General features: G+C 39.9%; 1 protein-coding gene across 1 annotated transcript in view; it reads left to right on the top strand.

Moving 5' to 3' along the window:
• The window catches only part of STARD13 (StAR related lipid transfer domain containing 13), a gene marked incomplete at its 5' end in the record, with an annotated part of 256335 nt that overhangs the window by 29919 nt on the left and 202516 nt on the right, over positions 1–23900 (top strand). The window contains 2 exons of the mRNA XM_082304662.1: positions 946–1092; positions 6204–6338. Of these exons, the coding sequence (XP_082160788.1) occupies positions 946–1092; positions 6204–6338 (282 nt within the window). The remainder of the gene's footprint in view (positions 1–945; positions 1093–6203; positions 6339–23900) is intronic.

Genomic DNA, 23900 nt, shown 5'->3' with positions numbered 1-23900 from the left:
GTATGATGCTGTTAGGATTTTGGCAGGATGGCAATGCACTATTACTGTTTGTATGCTCAGTCTGTTAGAATTGTTTGCTATGGAATTATCCTCTGTGCAAAGTTATGTATTGTTTATGAAAGTAAGAAAGACAGATGAAAGAACTGAAGTAGCTTCAGGACAAAGACTAATCTCGGGAGCTGTAACTGCCCATGATGACAGGGAGGTCAGTGTGACTGTATTTTTCTTGTGAATCTTTAGAAGTGATCTGAATGAGGAAAACGAGGCATAATGCAGCAGCATGCACAGGGACTGCCATGGAATGATGCTTAAGAGGAGTCACTGGAAAGGAATTTGAGGAAACTAAGGAACAAGAAAAGTATTTTCAGCAGTTGCACCACAATGGATTAATGTTTTCATTACACAGTGAAGCAGTTCAGGTAAAAGGGGAAGATACGTCCATGAAACAGAAAGTGTTTGAGACCAATAAAGTATTCCCAACGGATGGGCAGAAGAAAGCTGCAAGACTTGACAAAGTCTGGAATTATAGGAAGGAATAAAATACAGTACACATGATGACCTTCAACATTCTGATTCTTATTGACAACAAGAACTCAGTGGAGAGATGCTGAAATAGAAGTGGCTTAAGGAGGAGACATTAAAGTTACTTTGGTTTTGGTCTTGGTTGTGCTTAGCTTGAGCTGGCAGTGGTTCACCCAAGATGAAGTGCTAGAAAGCCATTCAGATATACAGAAGTAGAGTGTGATCATTTGAGTATGAAGAACAGCTATGAATATGTGTCATCAGGATTGGAGTGATAATTGAAGCTTTCTGAATGGAGAAAGTTACCCAAGGACAGGGAAAGAGCTGGTGAGCTTTTTCCTTGAGGGCTAGAAGAAAAACGAGAGTCTTCGTTACAAAAAGCTTGAATGTTTTAAGACTTCATGTATGTTTGATTTCTTTTAGACCCAACCAGAAAAAGGATCTGAATGGTCAGACTCTATGTCATGTCTTATGAAGAAACTGGAACAGTTGAATTTAGATATTGAAGAAGCTCTGAGTGCTGGCTCTTCTCCTTCCAGTACTCCTTCTACCAAAAGGCACAAGCAACTGGTAAGAATGTGTGTCGTGTGATACGTTTTCTAACATTTAGCTATCAGATGTTCATCAAGCCATGGTTTTCAGATCTGGATGTGTTTCTGGATAGGCTGAGCTTAGGTTCAAGGATGAAGTAAGTTACAGTTTTCACTCAAAAATAACAAAATCTCAGTAACTTCTTAGACAACTAATGGCATAGACAACAGAAATGTCATGACATAATGAAACCTGTAAGTTTTCTGTCAGTATGGCTTAAAATCATTAAATGCCTTTTTTAGAAGGGGATTTGAATCCAGATGATTGCATTTGGTAGTTTTTTGGGATAGAATATTGTTGAAGTTCCAGTGCTGGCCTATTTACACTTGTTATATTTACTTAAAGACATAATGGCAAGAGAGACACTATGTATCTTCATTAAGAGTTGAATTAATATTTTTGTTTCTTTATTTTATCTGAATATTTGATAGAGCTGCATTCCTCCAGTTAAGAATATTTTGTGGTTGCAGGTGTCATCAGTTGATGACACACAGTCTCCCAAGCTTTTATTTTGAGGGCAAATGGGATGAAGGAGCAACGATACTATTTTAGTAATTTTTGAATAAGCAAGGTTTTTTATAGAAGCAAGTAACTGGAGAGTGAACAGCGTGAAAAGTAGGAGTTTTGTTCTCTGCTTTAGGCTATGATTAAAGTCAGTTCTTAAGATAAAGTTGTTTGGATTTGCAGCTCTCAATGTTAGTGCTGGCTTGAAATTCCTGGAAGTTGAGCTTGTTTGAATGCTTTTGCCATCGCTGCTGTTTCAGTGCTGCTTCATTTTGTAAAAGTAAATTCTTCAAGTAAATGTCTGTGCAGATCACAGCGTAAATGTTCATGTCTCAAGGTGGGACGTTCAGAATCTTGCATCTCAATGTTGTGCTTTGAAGTATGCGTTTTCATGTTCTGCAGAGAGAGTGTTAGTAACAGAGTGGCCATGACTGTCTCTCCTTTCTTTCTTATTGTACATGTCAGCAAGTCAGAACCAGGTCTGTCCAACTGAATTAATTTCATCATTAACTTGTCTATTAATGGACAGTGTTCTGTCTTCTTGTAGGAGACTGCTCAATGTCTTCTGTCAAAATGCAGTGGTCGTGTAGTCTGCTCTTCTGCCTGAAAGTGAAATCCAAGCCATCAGAGTTTAAGCACTTCCCACTGTGAAGCAGTCTGGTTTTGGTAACCAGTGATCCAAACACCTGTGATTTTATTCATCACACCTGTGCCTGTTCTACTGAGGCAAAAGCCATGGCTTGGTTAGGCATCATTCGTTTTCAATGATGACTTGAACATCACAGGACACTGGACTTCAAATCCATTGCTGGAGCATTCAATGAAGGGCATGTAGTGTGTAGACAGCAGAAAAACAAATGCAAATAGACAATGTTTTCAAATGTGCTTTGGTACATAAGAACAACAACATCAAAAGTGGTTGCATAGAGAATGCCAACACCAGCATACCAGGTGCTTGCACTTCTCTTACTGAAGCCTAGTGGCAAGATATCTTCTGAGTACAAAGGCCAGGACTTCAGGCACAGCCTTCTTCCTGGGACATACTCCCCCACCAAAAGCCTGTGCTGGTGATACAGAGCTGGTCATGCTTAATATGCAGATAAAACCTACCTCCAAGCCAGTCTCACTGGTCTTGGCACACTTGTTTCCCTTACCAATATTAGTTGCATCTGTTTGGATAAGTCCAAAAAGATTTCAAGGATGTTTCTAACAGCAATGCCAAAATTTCCATTTTCCTCAATACGATGTTTGAGCAGTTACACTCCTCTTTATCAGGTCATGTCTTCTTCCCATTCTGAAGCAGGATAGCTTGCTTCATTTTAATTGTCTATGGACAGGCAAGCATTGTGTGAATCAGCCACATTTTTATTGTGGCCTTATTTGGCATACTGGAAACATCTTTTAAACCTCCAAGAGCCAATTTCACTACAGGAGCTGGAGAGGTCATTTAACACAAAGGTCTTCCTGATGAGACCAGTAAGACTAGAGCAAGAAAAGAGTCAGGGACAGTCTGTTGTGGAACTGATGATGGGATGCCCTTTGTTGTCTCCTGCAAAGGTATTTGTAGTCTAACCGTTTCTGAACAAGGGAGTCATCTGCCCTAATTTAAACATTGAAGAATAATTTGCCTCAAAAGGGGTTGACCTCAGTCTTCCTGTATGGTCAAAGCAGCAAAATACATCCTCCTAAATCTCTCCATGAATTTACTGTGAAGAAACAGATTTTTAAAATCTCAAAATGACAGTTGCAGCAGAAAAAATGAACAAACTCTTGTTTTCATACAAGTTGTATGAGTAATTTATCTTCTATCAATTCATCCCATTTGGTCCATATTTCTTATTATAGCTTGTAATTTGTTCCACACATACATATCAAGTGTTTTATTCTTGTCACTCACAATGAAACTTGAATAGGAAGAAGATCTATCTCAGACATGTTTACTAGTAGCTGTGTAAATCTGGCTTCTATAAAATGATGAACGACTTATGGGTTCTTCATATGTTTTTATCCTATTTCAATTATATAAACTGGGAACCAATGCAAGAAATCATGATTAAAAAGGATTTGGCATGCAGTGCCCACAGATGCAAGGCCAACTTGTAGATCTGAGGTCTCAGAAGTAGGTGACTACTGTATGAGTGGCAACATGTTTGGTGGAGCTGCTGCTCTGAAAATTGGTCTCTTGAGGGTGTGGGCAATTTTTAATAGATGACAGAGTATTTATTTTGTATGGCAGATGCTGTGTCTCAGGAATACATTCTGTAATTCAATCAATGCGTTGAGCCAGTTGGTTTTCTACTGAAGGATTTTTTCCTCTGTTCATGGAAGTAACTCTTTGGTATCTTATTATTCTTTACATTTTCATGTTGTGATGGTAGCTGTCATTAATAATACTCCATTGGACAAAAATTTTGCAGGAAGAAGTCTAATATTTGATGGTTAATGAAAATGGACTGGGTGAATAAATGTTATGGGACTCATTGGGTGAGAGTAGGGGGTCTTGTAGTATTTTGGTGAACAAATATGAGGTATTTTCCGAAACGTAATAACTTTTAGAAAAATGCTAAGAGGTTTAACTTTCCTTGGTCAGTCTTCTGTGTAAACTGCAAGTTACTGCTGGTCATTTTTTTATTGGCAAATAGCATTGGGCAGTAGCAGTGGCTGGATGACTCCGTATCTGATCCAGAAAAAGTATAAAAAAATTAACTGGCATCAAATTATTTTCTGAAACGTTCTCTCACCAATGCTATAAATACGTGCTGTAAGTACAAAAAGCTGGTCTATCTGAATGTACTAACAGCAAAACTGCTAGCTTTGGAAAACTGCGATTAATAGTACTGCTCTTCTAAAACCTGTACCTTCCCTATGAAAAAAAGTCTTAGCAATAGAGAAGGAGGTACTTTGTAAATGAGATAGCAGAGATTAAACAGTCTTGTTGTAAACAATGTGTTTCACTGTTGTTTAATGTATATCTGCTTCATTGCCATTTGATGTCTAGTGCTCAGTTTCAGTATAGAAAAAACAGCAGATCTGAAGAATGAGAATCATGCTTTTCAGTTTTACTCCTTTATCATTCATGGATAGTGGCACAGAAATATTGATTATAATTACCGTGTCTTCTATTAGAGATAGAAGACTTTCATTGAACAAAATTTTGTCTTTGGCTTACACATTCTCTTAATTCTTTTGCAATAGTGTACTATTTTCAAACTTTTTTGGGCCACATACTGATTTTTTTGTCAGCTTTGCAAAGCCTCCTCAGCCCTAAAAATATACTAACTGGGAACTAGGCCGTTGCTGTTAAAGACCAGCAGCAAAGTTGTCCTCTTATGAAGGGGAGCAGCTAGAAAATGGGCTGATTTTCATAGAATCACAGAATCATGGAATCATAGAATCGTCATGGTTAGAAAAGACCCTTAAGATCATCGAGTCCAACTGTTAACCTAGCACTGCCAAGTCCATCTATACCATGTCCTCGAGCACCACATCTATCCGTTCTTTAAATACCTCCAGGGACGGAGACTCAACCACTTCCCTGGGCAGCCTGGTCCAATGCCTGGCCACCCTTTCGATGAAGAAGTTTTTCCTAATGTCTAACCTAAACCTCCCCTGGCGCAGCTTGAGGCCATTTCCTCTCGTCCTATCGCTTGTTACTAGGGAGAAGAGACCGACCCCCATCTAGCTACAACCTACTTTCAGGGAGTTGTAGAGAGCAATAAGGTCTCCCCTCAGCCTCCTCTTCTCCAGACTAAACAACCCCAGCTCCCTCAGCCGCTCCTCCTAAGACTTGTGCTCCAGACCCTTCACCAGCTTCGTTGCCCTCCTCTGGACACACTCCAGCAAATTTTGATTGATTGTACCCAACAGCTTGGGACTGCTCTGCAGTGTACCCATGATCCTGGTTCCCTGATTGTTCCCATCACGGAGCCTGCTGGATTGCAGGCAGGCTTGCTCCTATCTTGCACCTTGTTTTTCTTTTGAAGCAAACCAGGATACATCGGGGAATGTTGTGCAGTTGGTCTCTTCCTGGCACTGAATCCATTGTGACCAGATACATGTGGGCCCAGAATTAGGACATGCATCTTTTAAAAAATGGTGTGGGAATGGAGCAATCGAGTGAGCTCTCCCCAGGTTTGGGGGACAAGGAAAAGCGGATTTGGAAAGTTCAGTGCCTGTGATTTGAAAATGGGAATTTGCTGGGTCTCTGTTTAAGTTAGAAAAACAAATGTGAAATAAAGTGAAAAGATAGTTTTGAATAATTTGAATAAAACCATTTCTCTTTCTAAGGTAGAGGTGATTCAGTGCCTTGATATTTAGGAAGGAGTACTACTATTCATGAATTCTCCAGTTGTGTATACTAGCTGTTAAGGAAAGCACTGCACATAATATCTGGATGTCTAACTTAGTAAAATGTAAAAATTATGCAGCAAGTGGTTTTAAGAAAAAAGATCGAGGCCAAATGTTTACCTTACATCAGAGAAAAAAAGCTTTAAAAAGATAAAATTCCAATGTTTTTATCTTGCCGTTCACATTAAAAATATTTATGACTTGCCTTTATTTACAGGGTTTTTAAAATTCTCTTACAGTGCCCTGTTCACGTGGAGACAAGCTTTTATGGAGACCATCAAGGAGAGGGATCTTGGAAAAATAGAAGAGCAGACTACCAGGATCTAGACTGTTTACCTTGCCCAGTGTCAACTGGAGCACGACCTAAAACTGATGTAAGTAGCTACAGCATATTTATAACATTCTCTGACTCTCAGGTTCAGTAACCTCAAAATTTACTATTTATCATTAAAATTGTCCTGGCGTTTCTTCGAAGTAATTTGTTCTGCAAATATTGCACTCTACAGAGGAGTTTGGTTTGCAAAAGAGGTACAGATAAAAGTTAAGTCAGTCTTCAATGAGACTCCAGGTCTGTGGGATTCATCTAATCTGATTTTAGATAACTCTAGTAAAGACTTCTACATCCGAACAAGTCATTTGGACTGCCTTTATACTCAATGGTAAGAAATGGGCATTTCTAAAGAGTAATTAATCTCATCTGGAGGTTAAATGAGATGAATTCCAGGCATCAGATCAACTACTGCATCTTTTTCTTCATTGCTTATTTTAGAAATAGTCCCTTAGGATTTTCAATTTGGCTGTTGGTTAGGCCCAATTCAGGGTGGGTTCCACCCTGCATTCTCTGTAAGCAGAAGTGTTCAGCTCTTGACGTTTAGTTAAGCCCTATTTCTAACCAATAATAGCAATATTTATTTTGGGGTTTTTTTTACAAGGTGATGCAGTAGTCTGCAATCGAAGTCTGTTAAAATCTGTCAGAGGCTTTTCTCAAAAGGCTTTGATTCACTTCCTCAATAGCTAAATGTAAGCTATTTTAGGATGAGTGTCTTGATTCTGAAATGCAGATGGTTTTGCCTCTCAGTTTTAAATTACTTGGCTGCCAGCAGTGTCCGTGATCATCACACAACATAAAAATGGCTGCACTGGACTGAATCAAAGGTACTTATAGTCCAGTATCCTTTCTCTGGCAGTGGCCGACGTTGGATGTTCAGGAAAGAAGTGTAAGAACAGGGTAAGCAGATAGTAAGCCCTCTGAGCTTCCTTTGAGGTAATTATCGTGCAGACATATTGAAGGCAGACACTATATAGCAGTTTTGTAATTAATAGCCCCCAAGGGTCTTTTTTGCCACTAGTTGTGTCTTTTGTATTCATTTGTATTCACGTGTTCTTTTAATATTCAAAGCATCTTGTAGCAATGAGTTCCAAAGTTTAATTGTTGAATATGTGAAAAAACACTTATTTCTTGTTGTGAATTTGCTACTAGACTATTAATTTTGCTGTAATTCTTGTACTGTGAAAAACTGAATCTTAGGTATCTTGTAGGAAGTAGTGAATACCCGAGACTGGGGGTTTTTTTCAGTGTGTCTGACTGTATTTATTGGTATTGAATTTTATCTACCTGTTTATCTTACGCTCATTCAGCATCATGAGGTCCTTTTGCAGCAATCAGCAGTCAGTTTTTGTTTTTATTAACCTCTGTAATTTGATATCATCAGAAAACTCTGTCCCTTTTTATTCCTCCATTTTCTAGATCATTTATGAGTGTATTGAACATATATCTGTGAGACTGTCAGGTAATATCCATCCACTGTAAAAGAAAGCAACCAATTATTCCTAACCTTTTTTGTCGCTTTTAGTTAGCAATGAAAAGACATTTTTATTTCTTGACGTCTTTTTTGTTTTTCCTCCTTGACAGCATAGTTTGAATCTGATAGGTAACTTCATCAGAAGCTTTTTGAAATGGAAGTACATTGTATCAATCAAATGACACATATCTGCATGATCATTCAAAGAACTTGTCTAGACTACTGAGACATGGTCTTCAAAAGCCACACTTAGGCTTCCCTGTTAGCCTGTGTTACTATCCATGTGTTTATTCTGTTCTTAACCGTACCTTCTGGAATTTTCTGCCACACATATCAGTCCTACTAGCATCTTTTCCACAAATAGCTTCAGAGGCATTTTCAAATATTGGCCTCACATATGCCACCCTCCATTTCTGCGATTCCAAAGCCAATAGATGTTAGCAATAATTGCACATTAAGTCAGTAGCTCAGCAGTTCTCTTTCTCCTGATGAGGTGCTTATTTCAAGTTATCTATGCAATTTTGATTAAAGCAAAATCTATTCTATTAAAGGTATCTTTAAAACTGTCATACTGTTCATCTACCAAAGAATGATATGCATGCCACCATACAAATTCTGTATTTCATTAAATGAACCTACTCCTGTTCATTGAAATGGAAATTTGAAGGTGGGCTCCACTTGCTTACTAATTGAAAACATTATTGTCTTTCCACCAGCTATTTCCTTTCCTTAGAAAATAAGGTTGCTGTTTTCCATTTCTGCAAAAGCACAAACATTTGTTCTGATTTGTTTCTTGTTCTAGTTGGAATAGGCAGCAGAATTCAGTAAAAAGTAAGCTATTTGCCAACTTTATTTGTTTTTTACCTTGGCCAAATGTTCAGGCATGTACAAGTATCGTTGCCTAACTGCCTTCCCTCTAGTACTGTCTAAATATTTTTGAAGTCATGTTGCAGTAATACTGTTGTTTGGCTAGAAGTGTGTAGGAGAGAAGGGAGAGAAAGTAAGTTTTTTTTCTTTTCTGAAGTCTACATCTCTCTTTTTGTTGAAATTCAGGAAATAGGAGTACAATAAAGAATAGTTCTGCGAATCTTCATCAGTACAGTCCATGTATTGTATCAAACATTTGTAATACTGTAGTAATAGCAGTGTAATGCAGAAAGTACTACTGTTGCTTAGGGCACCATCTAGTCTAGAAACCTACTGGAGGCACAGAATTTATTTAGAAATTACTGAGCTGTTTTTTGAATTGGCCAGTGCTTTAAATTTGGGATAAATGTTGAAACTGAGTGTTTACAAATTTCCTTCAGGAGAGTAGATTGTTTCACTTCTTTCAAAGTGCTGCTTTTGGTCTATGTGCAATAGGCACACACAAATAATGCCATGTCTAGTTCCAGGCATGCAACCTGTGTGAGTCTGTCATGTCTCTCCAATATCCGAATTTTCACTGCTTATTTCTTAAGATACAGACTTTTCCATATTTTTTAAAAAGGACATGCCCAAGTTACTTTTATTACAGTAAAGTGAATGGATCCAAATGACAAAAGGCCTAATTCTTTCTGTGTCACACCCAAGTCTCATCTGTTTAACTCCCATGAACCAAGTGGTATAATACATAACTTGGGAGTAACACAGAGGTAAATCAGACCCATTGTATTTTGATGAGCTAGTTTTTCTTCTCCTCCAATTTTTTATGAGTCAGGAGGTCAAAAAGAGCTTATCTGTCTCCACTCCCCAGGAGCTCATATACCCAGGCATTTAGAGAACCAAATACTCCATAACTTATTGAGATTAGCAAATACAGAGGAGAAGACCAATGTTAGAAATAGCAGGGATGCTGTAATTCAGGAATAATATGCAGAGAATTATTCAGGACACAGCTGTTGAATTCTCAATACAAGACAGCGGTGTTAGCTGCACACTTTCATGGATACCAACTAGGCTGACAGCTTAAAAGGTGCAGTGAAGGTTTCTGTGGCAAACTTGTGTCACAGTAGGTATTCTGTTTATATGCCTTTAAAAGATGACTCACACATGTTACAACATTTTGATAGAATAATAGTGAAAATCATGGGTTTAGGGCAATGATGTGTCATGTCATGTCTCCCCTCCTTCCTGCTCCCCAAAAAGTTGCTTCACTGAAACACTGTTTGTGAGGTACTAAAGGAAGTATGTACCTAAGGTGGTAGGGAAGTCAGGTGCCTGAGAGACATACAGCAAAGTTTCACCTGACAAATGCTGGCATTCGTAAGTCTGTGCCTACATTATAGAGATTCCATTAATGGAGAGAAAAAAGCACTTCTGCAGCAAGATCCATCTCACTCTGAAGTGGGTCACCTGGCTGAAGGGCTTTGTGCCTCCAAAGTGCTGATGTTGGTTGTTTCAGTATTTGAAGAGGCTGGAGTGACTGGCTGAGGAGTAGGTGCTTAGAGCTGGGTAAGCAAAATGCCTCCCATGGTGTGTAAGTTACGATCTGGCATTTGACGGGCAGCGTCTGCCTCTCCATGCACCAAGCAGAGGAAACTTTGAGGCCCGGATGGTCTTAAATTACGAGTCTAATACCACGTGGTGTGAAAACCTGTCATGACGTAGTCACGGCACCAAGCCTGACAATATTTAAGAAGCATTTGGACAACACCCTCAGGCATATGGTGTGAATTTTGGGGTTGTCCAATGCAGGGACAGGAGTTGGACTCAATGATCCTTGTGCGTCCCTTCCAACTCAGGACACTCTATGATTCTATGATAACTCTCTAGCTCTTGCAGATAACACAGTATCCTTTGCAGTATGCACTGTGTGAATTGGTAAGGAAACAAAACTTCATTTATTGGTAACAAGGTGGACTTTTTCTTTTATCTGTGGTAAGTCTGCTTTTATGTTTTCTTTTTAAGTACAGTTGATGAGCACAGTTTTGATTTCTCATGCTTTAGTTCCACAGATAGCTTGAGTTCATTAAACTGAGAGGGCTAAAATTAATCATTTTATAGGTTTCGGGCTTGCTTTAACCTGGATTCTCAGTCTGATTCACTGCTCAGCCACATGAATATGTAGGCTGGTGCAAGAGAGGATCAGAGTGGCTGGAGATGAGACAGGGTGAATTGCCTCTTTTAGCATCAGTGCCAGCTTCTGATAGCTTAAACTGTTTGTAGAACTACAGTTTATCTGTGCTAATCCACTTGATTCAGAAAATGGGAAGCAAAACAGTGCCTTGTAACCCACATGACTGAAAAGTGTTTGTGATTCTTTTAAGAAGATATTATTCTTTTTTTTTTTCTGATAAATACTTTTCGATGCTATAAACTGTCTCAGAGTTTAGGTCAAAGGTTCCAGAGATGTCTGATGTCTTCTGACACTGTTTAGAAATGTAAAACTAATAGTACTGTAATCTATGACTATAGTAGTCATTATCTCTCTGTAGGCAGTGTGATTCCTGCCTGACCCTCTGACATTGTTTGAGGCCAGAGAAATTCAGAAGTAAAAACAGCTGAAGGAAAACCAGATTCATTCTATTTCTCATGCACTATTTGTTCAATATTGCTGCCTCTGGACCAGCGGGGATCAGAGATTATTCCATTAGTGAGCATGTGTGACAAGCCTTTTATCAAATAGCTGCCAACGTCCAGTGCAGAAGGAAGTTACAATGTGACAACTTGTAAGTTTGTATTTATACTAAGCACTCTTTCGGAATTTGAGGATCTTAAAGTATTTACAAACCTTAGGCTGATCCTTCATTTCTGCATGAAATATGTAAGCAGAGCCTTCATTTTACATCTGAGATTAGAAGATAAGTGTATATAACCTGGCTCTGAAATAAGTTTCACACAGTATCACTGCTGGGTGCGGTCTTAAATTTATTGGTTCATGGTACAATTTACAGCAGCAGTTACGTCTATTATCTAGTAGGGTGTGTTTCCCTAGGTGAAGATTAGGCACATCATGCTTTACTCTGACCTTGCCCCCCATTGACAAAGTTGATAGTAAAGCCCTGAGAAGACTTGTACAACATCTGAGCAAAGATTTCTTACCTCGGAAAGCTCTCTGCCCATTCTGTTGTTGGGTCATTTTGTACGACCCACAAAGTGCAAGAAGAAGAAAAAAGAAGCCTAGACCTGAGCGAGGGAGACTTAGTGTTCAGTGCTCCATTTTCTCAAAGAAAGGGTGTGCTTGAAGACACAATTATTTGACTTTGTTGGAGCTGAAGATTTCTGTCTATACTTCAGCTGCTTGTATAAGTAGCATAGCTCAGGCAGATAAGAGATGCAAAAATCTGTGTAGAAATTAGGTCCTCACTGATTTTCTACAGGTCATACTGGTTGGCTGCAGCATGGTCAAGAGCAGGATCTATACATAATCCTAGGCTTGTGGTTTTGCCTCCAGACCATCCTTCCTCAGAAAGAGTGCTAACTCCAATTGTTCCCATTCTTGCAAAAACAAATTTCAAACTGTGTCATTTAGTCATGTGAATTGCTTTCCTGTGTATCCTTAATGTTGATATTAATCATGTCAGCAAATTAGCTCTCCAGTATAGATGCAGGTAGCCTGAAACATCATCTTTGCATAATTTTTCTTCTTGATTTCAGTACTTAATACAACCAGTATCCTGCTGGGACAGAGGCATGGTGAAATAGTCAGGTAAAGTGGCGCACTGCTTCCCGCTGTACCCTGTTACGGTGGACTTTCTTGCCTCTGAAGAGGATGGCTGCCTTTTCATTCCTCCACTGCTCTGCCCTCACGTGAGGAGATTACCCTTCTTGCCCAGGAGCACTCTAGATTTGCAGGCCTTTCTGAGATGATCAAGTGCTCCTGAAAGACAGAATCTTCCCAGCTTTGAGATGAACTAGTTTCTTGGTAGTAGAGGAATTCATTGTCCCTGGGAAAGCCTGTACCAGCTCCAGGAAAAAGGAGGCTAATAGGGAGTGAAGGGCAAATGGCTTCCTTCCTTCCTTCCTTCCTTCCTTCCCATTTTTAACAGTGAGAGCTATATATTCCGATAGATAACTAATACTCCAGGCTTTCTCATCCACTTTGTTTCCAGTGCACCTGACAGCACTCTGGCCAAAGTCTGCTCCCAGCAAGGAGTGACTGCAAACATAAGAGCCCAGCATATCCCCTTCTCTTTTCCCTTTTGTCTTTATTCCCTCCTCCCATCAGTCAGCTCCTTCACACAAAGCTGTCTGTGAACCAGGCAACACTGTGCTTACGCATTACTCTGAAATCATGATGCTGCGATGAGCCTCAGAGAACAGGGGAAGCTCAGTATAGATTTTAGCTTTGCTCAGTGTAAATATTTTGTACAAGAATGGATAAACTTTCAAAAACTTCTGCAAGGAAAACTAGCAGATTAAAACCTCATCTAATACATCTTCTAAACAGTCCTACATTCTGGGTCTAAATTCTGGGCCTAAATTCTCACTCTGCCCATCTTTGCAGATCAGTGAAAACAGGATCAGGCTTTGTGAATCAAGAAGATGTAAACATGCCAAAACAGCAAACACTAAATCGGTCTCACTGAGCAGACAGAGTATCTGAGCAGCATTTGCAGGACTGATGTCAAAAACTGACTGTCTCAGGGGTTCAGTTCTGATGGTGGCAGAAGGAGGCCCTGAATTAGAAAAGGTAGGTGAATAGTATACAATGATTGTCTTTATCAGCACTGGCTAATAACAAACTCTTTCATTACACAATCTTACGGATTTTTATATCTAAAATTACCATAAAGACGTCACAGGGCCAGTTGACAGGCCTTTTCATTTTAGAAATGGCATCTTGAACTGTGGGTCCCTTTTAACAATGCTTAGAAATTTTAAACTGAAACTTGGCATTGCAGTGTCTATGTATATTAGTAAGAAATGCTGCCATATTAGCATGAAATCATTTTTTGAGGGAGGACAGGATTGTTACCTGTTAATTTTATTGCAGCTTCTCTGTGGAATTTTGCTTTTGCATTTATCTGATTAGAATTAAAAAGGGGTTGTTTTGTTTGGAGTTTACTTTCTTTCTTTTGTGTTTTAGCAGCCCTGTGTTCACTAGTACAAGAACAGACCAGAGAAACAGAAGTCGTCCCAAACACACACAGCCCAAAAAGTTTTGCCAAATGCACATTTATAATCATCTTATTTATTCTGATGTACCATGTACTGTTTAAATTTTGCTCAAAGTATTTTAGTGAAGAGACTCCAACGTCTTGCACCATAACTATCTGCATACAGATGGTTGGATAGCAGAGGGCTTGTTTTATTTCATGGTGGTAGTAATCCTAAACTCCAAATGGACTGAAAAGTCCTTGTCTTCTTGATTGATGAGACTCTTGAGATGTTAGTGTCAGTTCCAAGGAAATGAAATCTTTCAGATCATTCTGATTCATTTTGGAGCAAATTGTGGTGTTTTTCAGAACTGACCAAAAAAGTATTTATCACATAGTTTGTTTGGCAAATTTCACAACATTCCTTAAATAAAATACTTAACATACTCTTTTTCTTAATTATTAGCTCAATTCCTTTTTTTTCTGACAAAAATGTTGAAGTCAGCTGAAGATGATAATCCTAATGTAGCTATACAGCAATTAATATTACTATGAACTGTTACAGTTAAATCACTCGATCTATGAAAATATTTCTTTAATTTTAAATTACTTTAATGGTATCCTTTTTACACAGTATTTTGCATCAGATTCATTATTTTAATTTAGTTTTCATAAGGATTATTTGGAGGCAAGGGACATGCTTGGTGCATTTTTTTTAAAAAGCTCATTGAGTTACCTGTGTAAGAAAGGAAAGAGAGCTTCTTTATCCTTATTCATAAAATGGCTTTGAGAAATAATTTAACAATAATTATTCTTGGATGGATGTGGGCAAGATAATTTATATGCATTTTTTTGCATACAATATAAAGTAAAATGGAAGTTTCTAACCCATTTTGGAGTAAAGTTCATTTGATGTAGTTCAAAAGGTGTATGATGTCCAAATAGGTATTTGGAGGAGACTAGAACTGGTTGTTTTTATTGCTCGGCATTACACGGCTATTTATGTACTTCAAACTGATAATGTCTGTTTATGTTGTAAGAAAAGCTTTGAATGAGCGAGTGACCGCGGGAGCAGTTGGGAAATAGAGGTGACCCACCTCTGCGAGGGCAGCCAGCAGGCCCACCAGGGACGGCAATAGGAGCAAAGCAGCTGGACTTCGTGGTGATTTTGCTAAAACCCTGTGAGCAGAGACTAGAGCAAAATAGATTGAGTGAGCACTTTTCTGAGCCAGCCCGTCCCTGGCTCATAATAACTGTCCCAAGCACAGTCAGTGAGATTTGCCATCTAGGTCCAGCTGTAGTGATGAAATGAGAGCTGCGGGCAGACATGGATTTCATTTTACATCCCAAATTAAGCCTACGTATGCTACTTGGCTTTTATAGACGTATTTATCATATGCAAATTGAAATAGTCAATATTCTAGAATGACATTTGTTGTTATGTTAATTTTCAGATCTTCTAGCTGAATTCTTCTGCAAAAACTATACTGCAAGGTACCAGTAATCTTAAATGCTGGTTTTTGTGGTTTATTTCTGAAAACACTGACTGTTTGCAGGAACACAATCACGTTTCATAATAGTGCAATCTTATTAATCATAGACACTAAAATTGCTGACTTAGATTTCAGCATTAGTACACAGGCTCAGAAATGCATTGCTTTTCAAGGACAGACTGAAATGTCCTGACTCTTTGTCAGTAGATGTGGGATGCAAGCTGTCAAAATAAGAATCTCCATCAATGCGTAACAAGAGGCGATCAGGAACTATACCAGTAGATTATACCATGCATATGGAAATATAAAGAGAGATAACCTTACTTCCCTACAGTTAACTTTATACTCAATGAAATGCAAAAGGGAAACAATTTGTCTCTCTCTTCTTCTGCTTGCATGTTTTATACCAGCAGCTGGGCTCGTGCTTTTAGATGCAACACATCGTTTATTTAATTGGGTGACAGTACAATTTTCTAATATGTTTGTAGCAGCCACAGAAAAGAACAGGCAATAGAGTACACTGGCTCCCTTGGGTGAGATTGGCAGGCATGTGCTGGATTGGAGCCTAGCAGACTGTCTGTTGTATTTTTGATTGTGGGATTTGTTGAGCATAGTTTTCTTCAGGGAGGTATGTACAATCATACCTTATCTGTCTACCTATCTGTCAGGTTTTTGCTTACTCTTTTTCTGGCCCTGTAGTATATTTGTTACAACAACATGGAAAAAAAAAGAGTGAATATGTTCTATGTGTATAGTTTTATCAAAGTCATTTCTCTTCCAGTGTAGCTATTACTCATTTTCACTGTCTTGGCCCCTGGTTTGGGACTTGTGTCATTCTTATTCAGGCAGGGTTCTCTCGGCTACTTCGCATGTTGATCGGGCGGCGCACACGATTGAGCTGGAGCTTTTGACTTTAACAATAGTTGTTCACGGCAAGAGGAAAGCGGAGAGATTGAAAGATTACCGGTTAAAAATGTGTCCTGCCTGGACTGCAGAAGTGCTTGTGTGGTGCTTCGGAGCTTGGGTAGAGTCGGACCCCTAGTCCCACTTAAGCAGTGGTGCAAAGGTCTCTCATAATACAAACCTCCAGGCTCTTTGTACTCTGGAGAGCTTGTAGACTGCTCTCTCCTGTTTCCCACGCTAGGGAAGAAGGGACTTCAATCTATAACAGACCAGAGGCAGAGGCCAGCACAATGCATAGGGAGAGCATTTTTTATGCAAATGAATACAGCAAATCGTGCATCCCATCTCTCTAACAGAGATAATCCCTCTCAAGGTACAACTTTCTCTTGTGCTTCTGCTGGGAGGAGGCATCTTTGCCCAACTGTCACCCCCTCGTTCTGGGATGTACGGTGTCTCACAGTACTGAAATGGGATTATGCAGCCCTTTGTGTAAGTGATGTGCACTAAAGCTGGTACATGTGGAAAGGCTCAGGATTCTGCTTGACTTGAGCAGCTTTTTCAGACAGCTCTATGTTTTTTTTCTCTCAGGTGTACCCAGTCATTTCCCAGGACTTTTCTTAGAAGTTTCTGTAACTCCTTTTTCTCAAAAAAAAGAAAAAAAAAAAGAAAAAGATAGAGCTATATGCATATTTTATATATACACATGTATATATGTATATATATACACATTATCCATATATACATTATATGTATATGTTTTTGATGGACTAGTTTTTTTAACAGTATCTCTCTGTACACAGGTAGCTTGCTGTATGGTTCTAGCAGCCAGTCTCCTGGGCACTGTTACCTCCCTGAACTGTGTTTAAATAGCTTCTCCAGAAGCCTCTTAAGTGCTTCAGCTCTTTTAGAGAGGGATCAGTGCTAGACAGGATTTACTCCCGTATTCAGAGTGGAGCCCATGCGTGTGCCCCATGGGAATCAGGGAGTACAGGGCAGTGGTACATGCCCAAGTCTCCTGTTGACCCAGAATCATGAAGCACATCCAGAATGAGATGAGGGGCAGGGCTTCTACGCCCTGTGCCTTAGATAGATACACTGTGAGAGCTCAGCTCCTCAGCAGCCTTCATCCTTGATCCCGTGGAGCTCCGGACCAAAAAGCTCTTTCCAACAAAACACATAGCAAGAGTGAGTAAGTAGGTTGATATTCTCCGGTGTTTCCATTTTCCCATTAATTTTTACAGAAGCCAGTTTTTCCTGTTCTGGGCAGGAGAAGGTTCAGATGTGGAAGCCTTGCTGCTATAATCGCCTAATGTACACATGGTAAAACAGATTAAAGTTTCAGAAAAGAAGTCCCCTCCTGTCGTTTCTCGCTGTATGGAGGGAAGTACAACTTCAGGAAAATCATTTGCAGAAGGTTTCTATGTAGCTACCATTCAGATGGCATTTTGGTAAATTCCCAGAACTGAACACAGAGTGATAAAGTAGTGCTTTTGAGATGAACTGCTAGTTGTTAGGTGGGGCCTGCTGATAATCCACAGTAGGAGAAAGGTCACACATTATTTGAAGCAGCCAAGTGTCATAATTATGACCTTCTTTAAATTGGCATTATATGGTTTAAATATTGCAATGACTAATAACTTGATACAAAACCAAAGTGCTCAGAAAATAAAAGTGCCTGAAGCTTCTGTATTGCAAAATGTCCTAATGCAAATTTTCAGATGAGCCATTAAAGTAGAGCTTGAGAATCTTGTGGGTTAGCCAGCACGCTGCAAATTGAACTGAATATTTCCAGAGGTACTTGCGTGTCTTTAAACTTGAGTTAACAAATTGAACTTTCCATCTAAGACCATGAATCTGGACTGAAACAGAGTTAGCACAGCCTCAGATTGGAAATGGAGCAACCTATGGTCTGAGGGACCTCAGGAGGACGTCTAGGCTATTCCCCTGTACCAAATCAGAATCGCCTATACCTATGTCATCTTGACGAAAGTTTGTCTAGCTTCTTTTTAAAGACCCTCATTGACAGACTACAGAGCCTGTTCAAATGATATATTTCAGTACCCTACCTACCATTAGAAAGTTTTACTATCCTTTCTTGCTGTAAAATGTCGTCTTGTGTTCATCATGAATATGCAAAACAAGTTGTTTTCTTATTATTTCCCTTCTGCCTTCTATCCTCAGGTCAGTCTGGTTTCTCTAGCCTTTTCTTGTAGGTCCTGATTTCCACAATCCTTGTTCCATCATGTGACTTGACCTGCACACTAAATGTTAATTTGAGCACATCCAGAGCTAGTTACGTGTCTCACAGCTTCGTCTGAAAAAAAAAAAAAAAAAAACAAAACAAAACAGTTTTAGCAGTTGAGACTGTAGCAGAATCCGGGCTCTTTGTAATACACATTGACTGGTGAGTTGCATAGACACTGGAGTGGATAGCGGTATGCTATTCTCCATAAGCCAGCCATGACCAGCACTAAGAAAAGAGAAAAAGAAAATAATTTGGAACTCCAAGGAGGATTGTACAGTGATGGTGATGGCCCACCTAAGGATAACTGAAACGGCCTTGACATGGAGGTGGACCTGCAAATTTGATGGTCCCTATTGAAGAAATGTGCAGTACTCTGAGTATATAGAAATCCAAGAACTGAGTAAATCATTAACATTTTCTGTTGAAAGGAGACCACTTGTTTCTTAGCACAAAGGCAAAGCCTTCATGAAAATGATGAAATGAAAAAGCAGAGGAACAAAGAAGATAACCAGGCAGACGAAAAGTCAGAGAACCTCTCTTGTTTCTTCGTGTTCACTTTTATCTTCTCCATGATCATGGTTGCAAAAGTTACATGTTTCCTATTAATGGTATTGATTCCTCTAGCCTGCATGTCCTTAGTCCTAGAAAGTCCTAAGAAATGTGTTGTAGTGTGTTTGGGTTAATTGACCAAACTTGATCTGTGGTTGTGCCTACTATACAAGGGATCTCTGTGTAGATAAATATAAAATTCATCAAAACACAGTTACTGCCAGAGAGTGATTCCCAGGAGATCTGCAGCCTAATTCAGATTTCCTGCTAGCTTTATAACAGTGTAAGTGAAAAGGGAATCCTATTCTCTTTTAATTTCCCAGGCTGAATACCTCCTCACTCCCTTCAGTAATTTCAGTGCAGCAGGAAGCTTTGTGGATGGCAGGCACACGGTATCTGGGAGCAATCTGAAACACCCCACAGCCAGAGGAGGATGAGATGTGGCCAGCGGGACAGTGACATGCAGGGACAGGCAGAAGCTGCAGGAAGCCTAACAAGTGCCTCAGTAGGTGGCACTCTTCCCTCTGCATCAGCAGCGAGGTGAGGGAACAGCTCACATCAGGGCTCAGCATCACCCTGCTGACGCACCAGTTCAGGATGCAGTGTGAAATCCAAAGACTTGACCTCTTTTGATCGCTGTTTTTTTTGTTTTTTTTTTTTTTTATGAAGTCGGCCTTGATTCATGTATAAAAATAGTTTACCAAAGGTTCTTGAAATTTCAGCTCAGATAATCTGCCTAATGAGATGTCTATCTATAGCTTCGGCTCTAAATTATTCTTCGCTCCTTGTTCAGGCAGTGCAATCCTAACACAACTGTGCTTTGATGTCAGACAGAACTGTCTTTCTAGACTACTGGTGATTCTGGTCTGCACAGTTGGAGCATTTTGAGATGCAAATCCTTATATTCTTACAGCCTGTTTTCTGATATGTTGCACTGGCTTTTCAACCAGTCATTCAGTCTGTTCACAGAGTGAATTTAGTGAGAGCTTAGACAACTGATTTAAACTTGAAGTCTAACACTGTATGAATGTACCCCACCTTTTTAATGAACCCTCTTTAACAGGGAACCTGGTCTGGGTCGTTAAAGCTGTCTTGCCCACCCTGGTCCTAGCCCTCATGCTGATATAAGGAAAATAAAAAGTTTTGGCAATAAATGGTTACAATGAGTTTTAATCCCCAAGCTGTACCTGTACCAAAGCCTCAAGGACTTCTTGCCAGCTTTCTTTGGGTGTTATTTTCTGAAGGCTATCTGGAGCTTCACCAAGTACTTGTCTTTGAGTCCTTGTTTCACAGCAGGGATTCAGCCCAGGGTCAGGATTGTCTGGTTCTGGGTTGACAGAAGTTTGCACAGTTGTTGGTTTTGTTTAACTGAGGAGCCTCCTTTTGTCATAATCTCTTCAGGATTTTTGGAAGCAGTTAGCTCTGAGTCAATTTACTGAAATTTGTCTCCACAGGGGGGGTTTATTAAGGTCTATCAGAAGCACTACCTTCTCTGCTGACAGCTAGTTTTTATATGCATCTCTTTGATAGTGCTTCTTAGGACATTCAGCTTCTATATACTCGTTGTGCTCAATTGGGTGGCCTGTTCTTTTATACTGAGAGAGACTGATCTTGGTGCTGAACTGTCCAGCTGTGTATGCCTCTGTGATGTGGAGTTCCAGCTGCTGTGAACTGATTGAAATCTCATCAGCAAGAATAGCTTGCACGTCTTGGGAAATCAGAATGTTTTCCTGCTCCCCACAGTCCTGGCTAGCCTACAGAGTACCTGTGGCCACCTTCCTCTGGGGTGGCAAGTGTTTCACACACTTACTGGACAGCAGCCTCCTGCAATGCCATTCATTTGTACTTAGGATATGGGAAAGCAGAGTGTGGTGGGTTTTGTTGGTTGTCTCCCACAAAGTACATTGGAACAATGCCTTTTTTGTGTTGTAGCTCCTTTGGAAGTGTGTGGCCAAGGTCCCCACCCAGTCACTGCATATGGGACAAGATTGATCTTTAGTGGGGAGTCTTAAAAAGGTGCTTGCAGAAGGACTAACTCAACATTTTTCACAGTGGCACCTGGGAGTGGTGTCAGAGGAAGTACTTCTGTTTCATTTGCAGCAGGTGTAAGCATGATGTGATCTTATCTCAGAAGTAAATATCCATAATTCCCAGCAAATCTGAGATACAGCCCACTGTGGTTGAAGTTCAAGGTGAATTTTTTTTACCATATCTGAGGTTCACAAAGTCAATGGTAGGGACGAATTCTATAGCTTAATGCATGTTCTCAGACTAAACTATAAAGCCTGCAGTAAGAACTAGAGGAGGTCCAGCCTCCCTGACAACAAAATCTTCTAGTTCAGTCTGGAGGGGGGATGGGCATTGATAGGAAGTGCGTGTGTGTGGTAGACATGCTTATATCATAGAAGTCTGGTAGATTCATCCCCTGGTTGCACTGTTGCAGGTGCTTCATTTTCTTCCAGTAAGAATTAGCTTTATGTAAGTACACAGAAGAACCATTATTATGAGTTTGTTTCACCTAGCAATACTGGACAGTGAGGTTAGTTGGTTGACAGCAACTATGACTATGGCATTTATCAAACTGGGAGGGTTTTTTTCCCGTAAGATATGTATTCCTCTAAGATATTAAAAATTACATTAAAAAGGTCCCCCTAGCTCTGGAAAGAATTACTGGTGTCAGACATTCTCCAGCTCTGAAGACCTCAGGGTCATTATGTAGGAACAAAAATTATGTACCATATGGCACGTCTAAAATATTCAGTAATTTGAAGAGTGTTTGCTGAAAACAAATTTTACAGCAAACCAGGCTGTAAATTTTCTATAGCTTTGAAAAATCATTGTGAAAGAAATAAGAGGACAAAACACTGAAATGTATACCCTGCCCTGCTTCTTGAATGTAGGTTTATCAGTGAATTATTATATTCTTTTCATTGTACAGAAACATTCATCAGACCTTTTCAACTATAAACTCTAATGATGATGAGCATTTTGGTGTGGGGACCTGAAAGCATTCTATAAGCAAGACTGAGTTCACATCCAGTGTTTCCTGACTGGCATTTCTGCAATAATACATTTCGTCTGCTTCTGGAATTTTTGCATCCCCTGCTTTCTGTGTCAGGAGAAAAATGGCCACATGCAATGAGGTGAATTGCAATATTTAGGTTTTCAGACCCAAGGAGGACATTTCATGTTCTTCACTATCTTAATTTTGCAGCAGGAAGGCAGAAAGGCAGAATGCAAATGATTGCCCAGGATCCCACATGAGGACTCTCACAGTACTGAAAGGATCACCTGGATCTTTTGATTTTCAGTCCTGCACCATCAGTCACAAGATTGTCTTCCCTGCTGTGTAGAACTCTCTTGTATACTCCCATCAACACTCGCTTTGCTCATTCCTACCTAGCCCAGAGTATACAAAATAACATTCTTTGTAATACCATTTACTCCTTCAAACTACTACAGTAAGGCAAGTCCTGAACCGTGCTGCCTGAGGCATTCAGAGTGCTGTTGGCAGATGTCCCAGTAAAATTGGTGTAGTTGCACTTTTTAGTGACTCAGCATCACAATAACATGGTTGACATCCAGTAGCCTCCCAGTTTATACCCTGCTCTGTCTGCAAAGGCTGCATTTGCAAAGCAAGGACTCTGGCCACTAAGAAGATACCTCACTCAGCTGGAGCACGCTGCTGAGGCTCTTAAGGGTAACAGTTCCCCTGGTTTGACTGAAAGGTACACATTTGTGGTAGGCATTTCAACACAGCAGATCCTGGGGCATCCTAATTTCCAGTGTGTATTGTCTGGTGGTTCCCATTCAGTTGGATCAGCAGTTGATCTACTGGAATTGCTTGTTCTTCCTCTTTTTTTTCTTTTTTTTTTTTTTCTTTTTTCGTTATTTTCATTCTCCAGGGTCTAAAAAAGGGGAAGTGCAAGCCTAAATGACGCTGCTGGGACCCGCACATTTAGTTGCACAGATCAGCCATCTGCTTTGCATGCTATACCTTCGCTCCTTGTTATACACTTACTATGGGAATATTTATTTTGTCAATGACTAGCTGTTTGCTCTTAATATGCTTCCATCTGCATATAAATTTGCTAAACCACTCCCCTTAGGCATATGAAAGTTTGGCTTTCCCTTTAAGGTGGCTATAACTATGCAATTAAATTTACCATATCATCATCAGGATGTTCAGCTCTCACATCCATTGCAGGATGCACGTGTGGAAGATGGGTTGGGAAGAGCAATTTATACAACTCCTCAGGTGCAAAAAAGTTGAGTTTTAGAGTGACAGCCAGTAGAGCTGGAATCTCTGTAGGAATTTTGGAGGTCTTAGAGGTAACAATACGGTGAAAATAACTGGGGAGGAGACATAGACACCTCTAGGTATAAGTAAAGGCAGTGGATTCTTAAGAATGATGACGTGGCTCTGTCGCGTGGTGTGTGCCACATACCTGGCAGATTTGCCTTCATTGAAACTCACAGTGGGCTTTGAGGGGAGCTATGTGAGAAGAAGACCCCTCGTGGGCCTTCCTTCTGGGACGATCCAGAGGAAGACCGAGTTGCAGTTGAGGGTGGGAAAGACAGGTTCTGATTTCTGAATTATTTGAACTTTTTGGAGTTGTGCGGTTCATGCACAATGAATAGAGAAGAGGAAAGAGAAAAAAAAGAAAAGATGGCTTGGGATTTAGGGGTTTGTATGTTTTCTGTCTTCTGGGTTTTTTTGTTTTCCCCACAGAAAACGACTCAGAATAACGTATTTTCTCACTAATTCTGCTCCTGTTAAATTCTAACCGAGTCCTAAGAGACAGGGCCAGATCCCCTAACAGTGTCCATCTTAGCATTTTGCACATGGTACTACTTTCCTTAACTAGCTTGAACTTTCAGAAATCATGTGCTTTTGAAAATTATTTAGATTCTCCTCCTCATG

The sequence above is a fragment of the Platalea leucorodia genome (assembly GCF_965183815.1).
Source record: "Platalea leucorodia genome assembly, chromosome: 2".
Lineage (NCBI taxonomy): Eukaryota > Metazoa > Chordata > Aves > Pelecaniformes > Threskiornithidae > Platalea > Platalea leucorodia.
This window is presented reverse-complemented; position numbering and strand designations above follow the sequence as displayed.